Source organism: Rana temporaria, chromosome 3 (assembly GCF_905171775.1).
Source record: "Rana temporaria chromosome 3, aRanTem1.1, whole genome shotgun sequence".
Taxonomy (NCBI): Eukaryota; Metazoa; Chordata; class Amphibia; order Anura; family Ranidae; genus Rana; species Rana temporaria.
The window spans coordinates 47,746,398-47,758,446 of record NC_053491.1 but is presented as its reverse complement, the minus strand read 5'-3'; the positions used below and the strand labels follow the sequence as shown (position 1 = coordinate 47,758,446).

The 12,049-nt window shown below is 38.3% G+C and overlaps 1 protein-coding gene and 1 long non-coding RNA gene across 3 annotated transcripts in view; one reads left to right on the top strand and one right to left on the bottom strand.

Moving 5' to 3' along the window:
* The window catches only part of LOC120931262, a 50,216-nt gene extending 43,192 nt beyond the window's left edge, over window positions 1-7,024 (bottom strand). Inside the window, exon 1 of the long non-coding RNA XR_005747848.1 lies at window positions 6,893-7,024. This is a non-coding gene — a long non-coding RNA (uncharacterized LOC120931262). The remainder of the gene's footprint in view (window positions 1-6,892) is intronic.
* The window catches only part of MAP1A (microtubule associated protein 1A), a 273,677-nt gene extending 261,848 nt beyond the window's left edge, over window positions 1-11,829 (top strand). For both annotated transcript variants that reach the window (XM_040342530.1, XM_040342528.1), the window contains 2 exons: window positions 1,235-1,470; window positions 7,279-11,829. In XM_040342530.1, coding sequence (XP_040198464.1) covers window positions 1,235-1,470; window positions 7,279-7,434 — 392 coding nt within the window. In that variant the 3' untranslated portion in view covers window positions 7,435-11,829. The remainder of the gene's footprint in view (window positions 1-1,234; window positions 1,471-7,278) is intronic.
* Window positions 11,830-12,049: the final 220 nt, after the last annotated feature.

Genomic DNA, 12,049 nt, shown 5'->3' with positions numbered 1-12,049 from the left:
GAAAACATGTGGTGTGGCTGTTTCAAGATGCACAATAATGGAGCACATGAAGAAAGATGGGCTTCATGGTAAAGTCGCCAGAAGAAAACCATTACTACGCAAATGCCACATTGTATCCCGCTTACAATACGCCAAACAGCATAGATACAAGCCTCAAACCTTCTGGCACAAAGTCATTTGGAGTGATGAGACCAAAATTGAGCTTTTTAGCCACAACCATAAACACTACATTTGGAGAGGAGTCAACAAGGCCTATGATGAAAGGTACACCATTCCTACTTTGAAACACGGAGGTGGATTGTTGATGTTTTGGGGATGTGTTAGCTACAAAGGCACAGGAAATATGGTCAAAATTGATGGTAAGATGAATTCAGTATATTATCAGAAAATACTTAAGGAACATTTGTATTCATCAACCAGGAAGCTGCACATGGGACGTACTTGGACATTCCAAAACACAAGCCCAAGGTCAAGTCGACCTGTCATTGGCTACAGCAGAATAAAATGAAGGTTCTGGAGTGGCCATCTGTGTCTCCTGACCTCAATATCATTGAGCCACTCTAGGGAGATATCAAGCATGCCGTTCATGCAAGAAAGCCCAAGAATTTACAGGAACTGGAGGCTTTTTGCCAAGAGGAATGGGGCAGCTTTACCATCTGAGAAGATAAAGAGCCTCATCCACAAAAGACTTCAAGCTGTCATTGATATTAAAAGGGGCAATGGACGGTATTAAGAACTGGTGGGGTATGTAAACTTTTAATCAGAGTCATTTGGGTAGTTTCTGTTGTCATTATGATTTAAAAAGAGTAAACACAGTTGATTGATAATAAATGGCTTCAGCCAAACACTAACCATGAGTGAAAGAAAAGTGTTTGTGTTAATATTCATAATCTCTGAAAAATGGCCAAGAAATCATAAATTCTGCCCGGGTATGTAAACATATGAGCACAACTGTAGCTATAATAATAATATATAGAATACTTTTTGGGGCTCCGTCCAATTTCAATTTTTAATCTGGCTGAAAGGAGCTTCATTTAGCTCACAACCATCTCCCCCACCCCAACAGATGCATATGTACCTAAATTTAACTGACAGAAGCTTCGGATGTGTGCAGTTGATCACTATACTTATATGATATTATTGTTATCCTATTAAAATAAGACATCTTAAATTAAAGTATAAGTATGTTGAATACATTGGTCACTACTGAGCATGCACCTATATTCTCTTCAAGGTACAAGCAGCTCAACTAAGTCAAGCTCTTCTATTCCTCCTGGCCCACCTGTCTATGTGGATCTGGCATACATTCCTAATCACTGCAATAGCAAAAATACTGATATGGAGTTTTTTAAAAGAGTTCGAGCTGCGTATTATGTTGTAAGTGGCAATGATGCAGCCAACGGAGAACCAAATCGAGCTGTACTTGATTCGCTTCTGGAAGGAAAGGCCCAATGGGGAGAGAATTTACAAGTAAGTAAGATTGTTGTCAAAATTCTTATATTGTCATATACTGATTTTATTACTTACCAGACCATAAATTACAGAACAATACATCTGTTATATTAAAGTGGTGGCATAGTTAATAAAAAAAAAGAGACCGTTCCAGTGTAAAAAATAAAGAAAATAATAAAAAGGTAACTCGCAACACTTTAGGATGCAGAACAGCAGTTATCATACAAAAGGTGATTAAAATGGTATCTTACAACTGCTTTCTGAATCTTACTTATACAAATACACATGTACAGTATGGTCAAATCTGGCAAAGTTCATGCTGCTCCATAGCAACTAGTGGAAAGGGATTAGAACACTTGTCAGTTTGTATTGCTGTCCGTGCCCCCATTAGTGAGATTCATCCTCTATATTTGTCCTATTTCTCATTATCATTGAAGGGGAAAGTAAAAGAAAATCCCAAATTTTGGGTTGTCCCCAGAAAGGAAATAGAGGGGGAATCTTCCAATGGGAACACTAGTTCTGGTGACCTGGAGGTCCTCAAGGAATTCCCTTAATTTTCAGGGATTTCCTCTCACTTCCTGTTTGGCTGTGGGACAGGAAGTGAAAGGAAATCTCCGCAATGGGATGCAGATGGCAAAAGAAAATCTGACAGGAGTTATAACCCTCCTTTACTTTATGAAAAGTTTTGCCTATAGTTCTACTTTAACCACTTCCCGACTGCCAGGTGTATTGCGGCAGGTCGACACTATTGAGCGAAACAACGTACCTGTACGTCATTTTGTGTAATAGACACTGGGGGCACGCATGCTGATTGGACAGAGGAGGAGCCAATCAGCGGGTCCGGCATACCACCCGTGATTATTCCCCAGAGAGGCAGAACGGCAATCTGTGTATGCAAACAAAGCCGATCTCAATTCTGACAAGGAAGAAGATACAGATCTTGTGTTCCTGCTAAGCAGGAACACGGATCTCTGTTCATGCAGGGAGTTCATCCCCCAAACATTTAGCAAGCAACCCCTAGGAACACACTTAACCCTTTGATCGCCCCTGATGTTAACCCATTACCTGTCAGTGTCCTTAGTACAGTAACAGTGCATATTTTTTAGCACTGATCGCTGTAATAATGTCACTGATTCCCAAAAAACATCCCTTGTAATAGAAAAAACCATGACAGAACCTCTTTATTGTGAGATCTGGTGTGAAAAAGACCTCAGATCTCACATTTACACTTAAAAGCAATAAAAAAAAATTGTCCCCTTAAGGCCGTTGGGCAGAAGTGACATTTGACGTTGCTCCCGTCATCCAATGGCATAGAGTCGAGTGGGGGCCATCAATCCCTCACTCGACTTCCTGCCTATCAGAGGAAAGGATTGGATTGTCTCCGTCGCTACCAACAGATCCGGTAAGTGGTGGAAACCACCGGGACGTGGCGGGGGGGGGGGGTGGTCACCTTTCCCACCACCGATAAAAGTGATCTTGCAGCGAATCAGCCGCAGAGACCACTTTTAACCTAAAGCGGACTGCCCGCCATTAAGGAAAATACTGGGGGTTATGGCAGCTATCTCCTGCCATAACAACGGTATTTATGTCAAAGTAGCGATGTACACTGAGCAAAATTCTAAACGCAACACTTTTGTGTTTGCCCTTATTTACCATGAAAAGATCTATGACTTTTTCTATGTACACAAAAGGCCTATTTCTCTCAAATATTGTCCACAAATCTGTCTAAGTCGGTGTTAGTGAGCACTTCTCCTTTGCCGAGATAATCCATCCACCTTACAAGTGTGGCATATCAAGATGCTGATTAGACAGCATGATTATTTCACAGGTGTACCTTAGGCTGGCCACAATAAAAGGCTGCTCTAAAATGTGCATTTTTATTTTATTGGGGGGGGGGGGGGGTCCGAAAACCAGTCAGAATCTGGTGTGACCACCATTTGCCACCCACAGTGCAGCACATCTCCTTTGCATAGAGTTTATCTGGTTGTTGATTGTGGCCTGTGCAATGTTGGTCCATTCCTCTTCAATGGCTGTGCAAAGTTGCTGGATATTGGCAGGAATTGGAACACGCTGTCGTATACGCTAATCCAGAGAATCCCAAACATTACTAGTAAAATCATAAAAAAATGAAAAGTACCTAAATCTTTCCCCTATTTTGTGGACGCTATAACTTTTTCGCAAACCAATCAATATCCGCTTATTGCGTTTTTTTTTTTTACCAGAAATATGTAGAGGAATACATATTGGCCTAAGCTGATGAATACATTTGTTTTTTTTATATTTTTTGGGGGTATGTATTATAGAAGAAAATAAAAAATAAAAAACATATTTTCTTTGGTTTATAGCACAAAAAAATAACAGTGATCAAATACAACCAAAAGAAAGCTATATCTGTGGGGAAAAAAGGACATCAATTTTGTTTGGGTACATTGTTGCATAACCATGCAATTGTCAGTTCAAGTAACACAGTGCCGTATCGCTAAAAATGGCCAGGTCAGAAAGTGGGTAAATCCTTCCGGGGGCTGAAGTGGAAGAGTTTACAAAGGGAATGCGCTAGGATGGTGTGCCCTCCTTCTTTGCTTTTTTAATACCATGTTAATTGGGCACCCCCAGTCCTAAGAGGGCAATGAAGTGCAGAGAAGTGGATGAGTAAGAAACATTGGGTCTGAACATCACAATTCTGCCCAGGAGGATGTCGATAAGGTCTACAAACACTCATATGCATAGATCAGAGATATACCCTAACCGTATAGAGATGAAAGAAAGATCAAACAGTATGCAGATGTTGCAAAAACGGGTAAAAATGCCACTGTTGTCATCTAAACCCCTATCATGCATACCACACACATCCACCACACCAGTATAAAGTACAAATGAGAGTGTAGAGTCAATTACTATTTTTTTTATAATAAGTTGGCATCCTGTTTCACCTTTTTTTGCTTATTGTTTTTTACGTAAAATGTGACTGCCTACTATAAGATTTACCATGACCTGAATAAATAAGAAACTTCACAGACATTACTGGAACCAAAAGTACTGAGAACTGAAGCCTTTACCCCTAGTTACCTTAAAATAGAACTATAGACACAACTTTTTTTTTTTCATTTTGGATAGAGTATAGAAGGGTTATAACCCCTGTAAAGTTTATTTTTGCCATATTTGTCCCATTAAGGAAATTTACCTTTGCTTTCTGTGCCATAGCCAAACAGGAAATCCTGGCAAATTAAGGGAATCTCTTGGGGACCCCCAGGTCACTAGAACTAGTGTCCTCATTGGGAAGTTTCACCTCTATTATTTTTTTGTGGACAACCCAAATGTGGGATTTTCTTTTACTTTTACTTTCACTTTCAATGATAATGGTAAACAGGACAAATAGAGAGGGTGAATCTCCCTAATGAAAGTATAGACCGCAATGAAATGGTGTTTTCTTATCCTTCTCCACTCTATCCAAAACTAAAAAAATAAGGGTCTAGAGGCTAAAATATATACTAATTTATATATATATATATATATATATATATATATATATATATATATATATATATATATATATACACTGTATAAATATATATATTAAATTAAAGCAGGGGTTCACCCTAAAACAAAAATTCTAACATTACAATGAGCTGACCTGTGACACAGACATTATGCTGGTCTTTTTTTTTTTTTTCGTACATACCGTTTTATCTGTATTTTCTCCCCGGATTCCCCGCCGGAGGGGGCCTTCCTATTCACAGGGTAAGTGATTGACGTTCTTCCGGCCGGCGCATACAGCGCGTCACGAGTTGCCGAAAGAAGACGAACGTCGGTGCGCAGGCGCCGTATAGAGCCGACCCGATGTTCGGCTTCTTTCGGCAACTCGTGACGCGCTGTATGCACTTACCCTGTGAATAGGAACGCCCACTCCCACGGGAAATCCGGGGAGAAAATACAGATAAAACGGTATGTACGAAAAAAAAAAAAGACCAGCATAATGTCCGTGTCACAGGTCAGCTCATTGTAATGATATCTTTTTTTTTAGGGTGAACCCCCGCTTTAAGGCAGGCTATGCATGATTACTTTCTTTCGTTCAACCAGTGGGTTAAACAAAAGGAATTGCACACAATTCCCCATCCACACATATAAGGTGGATGCAGAAATCCCTCCTGCTGTGGTATTGTATTCTGACAGTGGGGAGGCTTTCCTGCCATCAAAATATTTTCATCAGCACTGCCGGCTATAGCCAGGGCACTGATTGAGTGAACATTTTCCAACAGGCTGGTTATACAGAAGTCGATTGAGAGATAGACTTCTGTATAACCAGCCTGCCTATAGACGGATAAACATTTGAGTGGTCCCTGCAAAACCAGCTGAATTCCGATCCATCTATGACCAGTTTAATGATTACCAGCTGACTTATTTAATTACTCTGCCCCCAGCTACATTACTGACCTAGTCTCTAAATACCAACCTAATCGTTCTCTCCGTTCTTCTCAAGACCTCCTGCTCTCTAGCTCTCTCATCACCTCCTCTCATGCTCGTCTCCAGGACTTTTCCAGAGCCTCTCCAAGCCTATGGAACTCCTTACCCCAATCTGTCCGTCTATCTCCTTCTCTATTAGCTTTTAGAAAACCCTCCTCTTCAGAGAAGCCTATCCTACCCACATTTAACAACTGTACTTTAATTGTGTCCATCTGATCACCCCCCACATCTACTACCCTTTGTTCCACTTGACCCTCCCTTCTAGACTGTAAGCTCTAACGAGCAGGGCCCTTTGATCCCTCCTGTATTGAATTGTACTGTAACTGTACTGTCTTCCCTGATGTTGTAAAGCGCTGCGCAAACTGTTGGCGCTATATAAATCCTGAATAATAATAATAATAATAATAATTACCAATACACTGTATTTACCAACAGGTGAAAAAAAAAACAATAAATGAAATAACATATAAATAACGTTTTCCACAGTAGCGCTCAAGAAAAGTTAATTCAACAATATTAAATGGTGTCCAAAAATTATCAGTAGGTGACCAAAAATAATGTGTCAATGTCCATAAATGAATAGTAAAATATATTACAATTCCAGACATATGAAAAGAAGTCCTCTTTGAAATGTGCAATATATTAATGTGAAGTAACACCAACTCCTCCACCACAGTGATAAACGGGAGAGCAACCCCCTTAAGAAACAGGCTCACCAGATGCTGTTGCCATTCACTCTCATGTTTGGCAAATAAGCTCAGGATTTTAATTGAAGAGTCTCTTATAAATGCCACTCTTGTCTGGCTTTATACTCCACATGTAGGAAATAAAGATAGAAACAGAGCCTCCAATAGTGTAAAATCACTTAGTATGAGGAATTTACTAAAATATATATTGCATATACATCAAATCAAAATAAAACAAGCCTTCATTTTACATGGTACAAGACAAGCTGGGAAGCACTGCGCTGTGATCTCACCACTTCTTTGTTTGCTAGATGTCAGTTAGCCTTCCCAGCCTCAGCATACAGTTGCAGTGTAGCCAATCCCCACCCAATGCGTTTTGTCACTTCCGACTTCATCACAGGGGCACTGCAACCCTGTAACGAATAATGACACATTATTTTTGGACACTTATTGATCATTTTTGGAAACCATTTAATATTGTTTAATCAACTTTTCTTGTGCACTACTGTAGAAACGTTATATACATGCTATTTTTTTCACCTGTTGGTTGATATCGTATTATTTAAGTAGCAACACTAATTATTTATATTTTTGGTTTCACAAGCGCAGTGCACATTGATTTCAATACACTGTATTTAACAGTATTATTTTTGTGTTTTTTTTTTTCCCTTTTATCCAGGTGACACTAATCCCAACCCATGACACCGAAGTGACACGTGAATGGTACCAGCAAACCCATGAGAAGCAGCAGGAGCTTAATATAATGGTGTTAGCTAGCAGCAGTACTGTGGTGATGCAAGACGAATCCTTCCCAGCATGCAAAATAGAATTCTAAGGATCACAGCAGTCATAGTGTGTCTATGTGTATGTTGTGTTTAGGTGTGTGTCCAGGTTCTTTCTACAGATCTGGATTGTTGCGGTCCACCTTGGCAAACACTGTCAACTGAATATCCAGCATCTCTTTAGCTGGTTAGGATTTGTATTGGTAACATATCTACCGATGTTGGATGTCTGTGACACACGCAGCTTTTATTTTTCTTCACGACAAGACCGTTACGGCAAACTCTTTTCGTTTGCTATATGTTGCCGTTATCTGTGTAATTTTTGTTACATTTTCATGCATTGCCAATTATCAGCAGAAAGAAAGATAACGCCAATAATGTATGATAACAGCAGCAAGGGATTATTTATATAGAAGCATTAATGAATATTGTCTTAGCAGCCACGATCATTCAAGATATTTGGGTTAAGGGAGGTCAGTTACTGGCAGAACATACAGCCATTAGATATTATAACATGATTTCTGATGGCAGTTGAGACTCGGTTATGTAGTGAAATATACTGTAAATAGATAACTACCGGTACTTGTTTATTTTAATTTATCAATCTAGGATTGTAAGTCTGGATCAAAAACCAGAGGACAGGTCTGGAATGTTCTCAGATACATAAAGCATATGGATTACATCCACACATGAGAAGATACATTGGTTCCATAGTCAGAAAGCAGCGAGTCGGCTAGGGACATACTAATGCTGAGCTTTGAAACCCTAGGGTATGATCTGCATAAGACGGGTTTGTTAGGGCTGTTTGGATACAGTATGTAGTTAATAAAGTAATTTTTATCTGGGAGTGTTTCCCATAGACTTTCCAGAAAAATATCCTAAAAGTTCTTATTAGTTGTATGAGTATAGTAGCATAAAATTATGTGCGACAGACTGAACAAAATTTGGGCATTGCTCAATCATAGAATGTGGAGCATAGACCCCTAAAATGTACATAGCCATGAAATCGCTAGTGATAAACTAGAATGAGAGGCCTTGGAGCTAACTCTATATACACTGTTATATGGCCCTGTTTTTCAGGTCCTGCCCTAGGTGCCCATTCAGAGCAATGAAGCTAAGTCCCTGGAAGCAGTTGGCAACCTTGTGGATAGTCTGCATGAATGTGATAGCTGCAATGAAAGATAAAGTTAAGGTTTCCCGTAGATTTATAAACACCAGAATACCGCCATCCTATTTTTATAAATTAAACTCAGACTGCTGACTTAATATTTTCTTTGACACTGCTGAATTGCCTATATTATACTGCACCCGGACCCATGTTATGGTGGTTATCAGTTTATACCAATTGGCTTATACCACCATTTTATACGCATATGCAGAAATAAAAAACGTGTAATATGACATGGAGAACCATTTATATTTTTCAGTGATTTATCTCAGCTTCCAGGAAGGCTATGATCAACATGTTTACTGGTAGTGTCAGTAGATGGTAGTTTGACTGTCATATAAAATTAAGCTTCGGTATTCTACTTATCTATAATCCTGTAACCTGCTTGGTTAGAACACTTGATTTCCTTTGGCTCCTCCATTGTACACAGCTGATCGCTCACTCAGGCTTATTTAATAAGGACGAAGGTCAAAGTGCTGTGACATATAGCAATCACGTAGAATGTTTTTTTTTTTTTTACAGTGGTCTGACTTGCTTAAAACAACATGTGATCTTCAATTTGGTCTTTTCTTTGCCTTACTGAATAAGTCCGATAGTGTGATTGTGATGTACCTCTTGATGTGCTTTCTTGCAGTGGGGACATGCCCTAGGGATCGCCTAGCGGGCAGCCCACATACAAAACATTAAATAAGATAAAGTGAATGTTGGGTATTTATCACTTACTATTATTCTTGCTCATATCAGCTGTATAGGTGGTAGATCCACAAAGCTTAAGAACATTATCAGATCTTTTTATTTCACCGACCATAGAAGCTGCTACACAAATAAAAACATTTTTATAGCTTGTTTGTTTACATTTTAGATTTTGTTGGCTGCTCTAGGGAGCTACCTGCCTTACACAACAGAACACATTTCTTTATTGCTGAACAAACCATTTATATATCAATGGTGTATTTTGCTGTCTAATTTATATATTTATTTTTATTGTCAGAACTAAGCTATGTGTTATTAATTTATGGGTCTAACAGTAGGCGATGTTTGTATGTTTTTTTTTTTTTTTTTAGGTCAAGCTATTTAGATGCATCTAACCTTTAGTATAATCTATTGATTATCGTACTGGTCTTGGCAATAAGCCAATTGCTTATTAATGGGTATATAATTTTATAGGCTGTTAATTGTTCTTTAACACACAGAGCTCTAAAGGGAAATTACCCATAGTCAAGACTTAGAGAATTATAGGTATGTAATTTTATCTGTGTGTAGTCATACTGTTGCTTTTAATAGTATGGAATTATGTTTTAGTCAATTTTTTGCACTAGTTGTCCATACTCTACAAATCGAATATCACCCCTCGCGATTTTGCACATATAAAATTAAGTCCTTAAATAAAATTATCTTGCTTTTTTTTTTGTTCCATGGTGACTCCTAGGCCAACTTGTGGAAATATAAATACAGGATGTACCATAACATGAAATGTTTTTTTTTCTCCAGATTTTGTAAGAACAGATCCAAGTAAAGGATTTTCGGAGTGGTGATTTCTTGAAAGTTCATACTCTTCTTATCTAACCAAGTGTCTGTGATATGTTTGCTATCGATTGCCTGGCAGTGGTTATTTAGTGTTATGATATGAGCTGACTGTGCTGTAGTAATAATGCAAAGTGATACAGATAGGATTGGTGTGTAATGGGACTGGGGAGGGTCAGTCCTCAGCTGTCATGTTGTATTATCACAAGATAGCTACATCCTGACCATCCCTTGTGATTAGTATACTATGTATGTGTAAGGACCTGTAGGCTAAGACCCAACAAACCAAAAGAATGACATATAATATCCAAAGTAAAGTTACTAGAATGGAATGACTTTGTTGTTTTGAATGTTTTTAGATTTTTATTAAGATGGCAACCAGGTGTCTTTTCTAAAATGTGTTTGCAACTGTCTATTATTTTGTTACACGCTTTTAGGCATTTTACCCCAAGTCCCTGTCTTCTTTTAGTGCTGAGCTAAGGGAAAAAAAATGCACATTGTATCAGCACTACACTGTACTGGAATGTAATGCTTGATTTCTTTTAATGAAGCTAAATCTTAAAGTATGCATGCGTTATGTTCTCTGCATATGGCTGTTAGATTTTGTTGAATCTGCTTATATGTTCCATTTTTATTAATGTGGATGCTTGACCTACAAGCCCCACCTACTTGCTGCAATGCTTGTGGCTCTAAGCCAGTAGCATAGGTGCCTGGATGCCTAGCGCACAGTCATTTCCTTTGATCACATCCATACGGGTGTCTAGGCAGAATAGATAATGCACTAAAAAGAAATGAGCTATGAATGTTTCTATTTCTCTTAAACTTGAAAGCTAATACAAAAAAAAGACCAAGAAACAGGATAACCATGGTCACTAAGAAACCTGCCTTGCACATGACAATACTGAATGGAAACACTTATACACCGCAATGATGTTATGAATAAGAATGTACACAGACCTTAGACATTTTCCCTTTATTACTGTGCATTGAAAAGTTTGATTTTTGTGATTCCCCTTTAAATAGTTGACCAATAACAAGAATAGTAAACCTACAACAGACTACCAAATAGAGCTTCTCATTGCTGCCTTTTGATGCGTATTAGTAGTTTTGTAGCAGAGTCAAACCTAGGTTCTCAGCTATTGCTAAATTTTTGTTTAATCTGACAATAGCTATAGGGCCGGCGTTGGTGCCCTGCATAAAGGGAACAACTCAAAGTCATCCAAGGTCAATCTCATGATTTCGCCCTCCTAACCAGACAACACGGGCAGAGACTATATTTGCTAACATGTATCACAAATAAATGCAGAATCTCTGTAAATCCATTACTACCATTACAACGTAACATATAGGCGATATATAAATATAGAAACATTTAAAATCAGCTGTTGCTTGTTTCTGCATGTGGACTACAATGAGTTATACCCCTGTATGTAATAGGTGAAACAAAAGAATAAATAACTATTTTACAAAATATATAAAAAAGTGAACATGTCTTAATTGTATTGAAAATTGCAACCTGTATTCCTGATAGCTTCTTTCTACGTTGGATGTTGTATAAATAAGACCCCCGACTTTTTCATTATTTTCCTTTAATGTTTCTGCAGCGTTACTAAGAAACTTGTTTTTCTTTTTTTATTATTTGTTCTCTACTTCTGTTTCTTAATGTCCCCTTTTCTGTGTGCAATATTCTGTCATTTTGAATTTCTGTAAATGGAAAACGCCTGAAACTCTAACAATAAAATGACATGAATAGGTCTGTCGTTCTTTTCGCCTTTATTTTACATGATTGAAAAAAATGTTATTAAAATTATTTTATTTTTTTCCCCTTATCTATTCTCGACTTTAAGCTTAAAGTGTAAGTTCACCTTTACAGAAAATCTGTAAGGTGAACTTATATTGGACCCTGATCCCACTATACAGAAGTCCCGTGATCCCTCACTGTGAGACACCCGGTCCCAGCGTCACTAGTCAGGGGA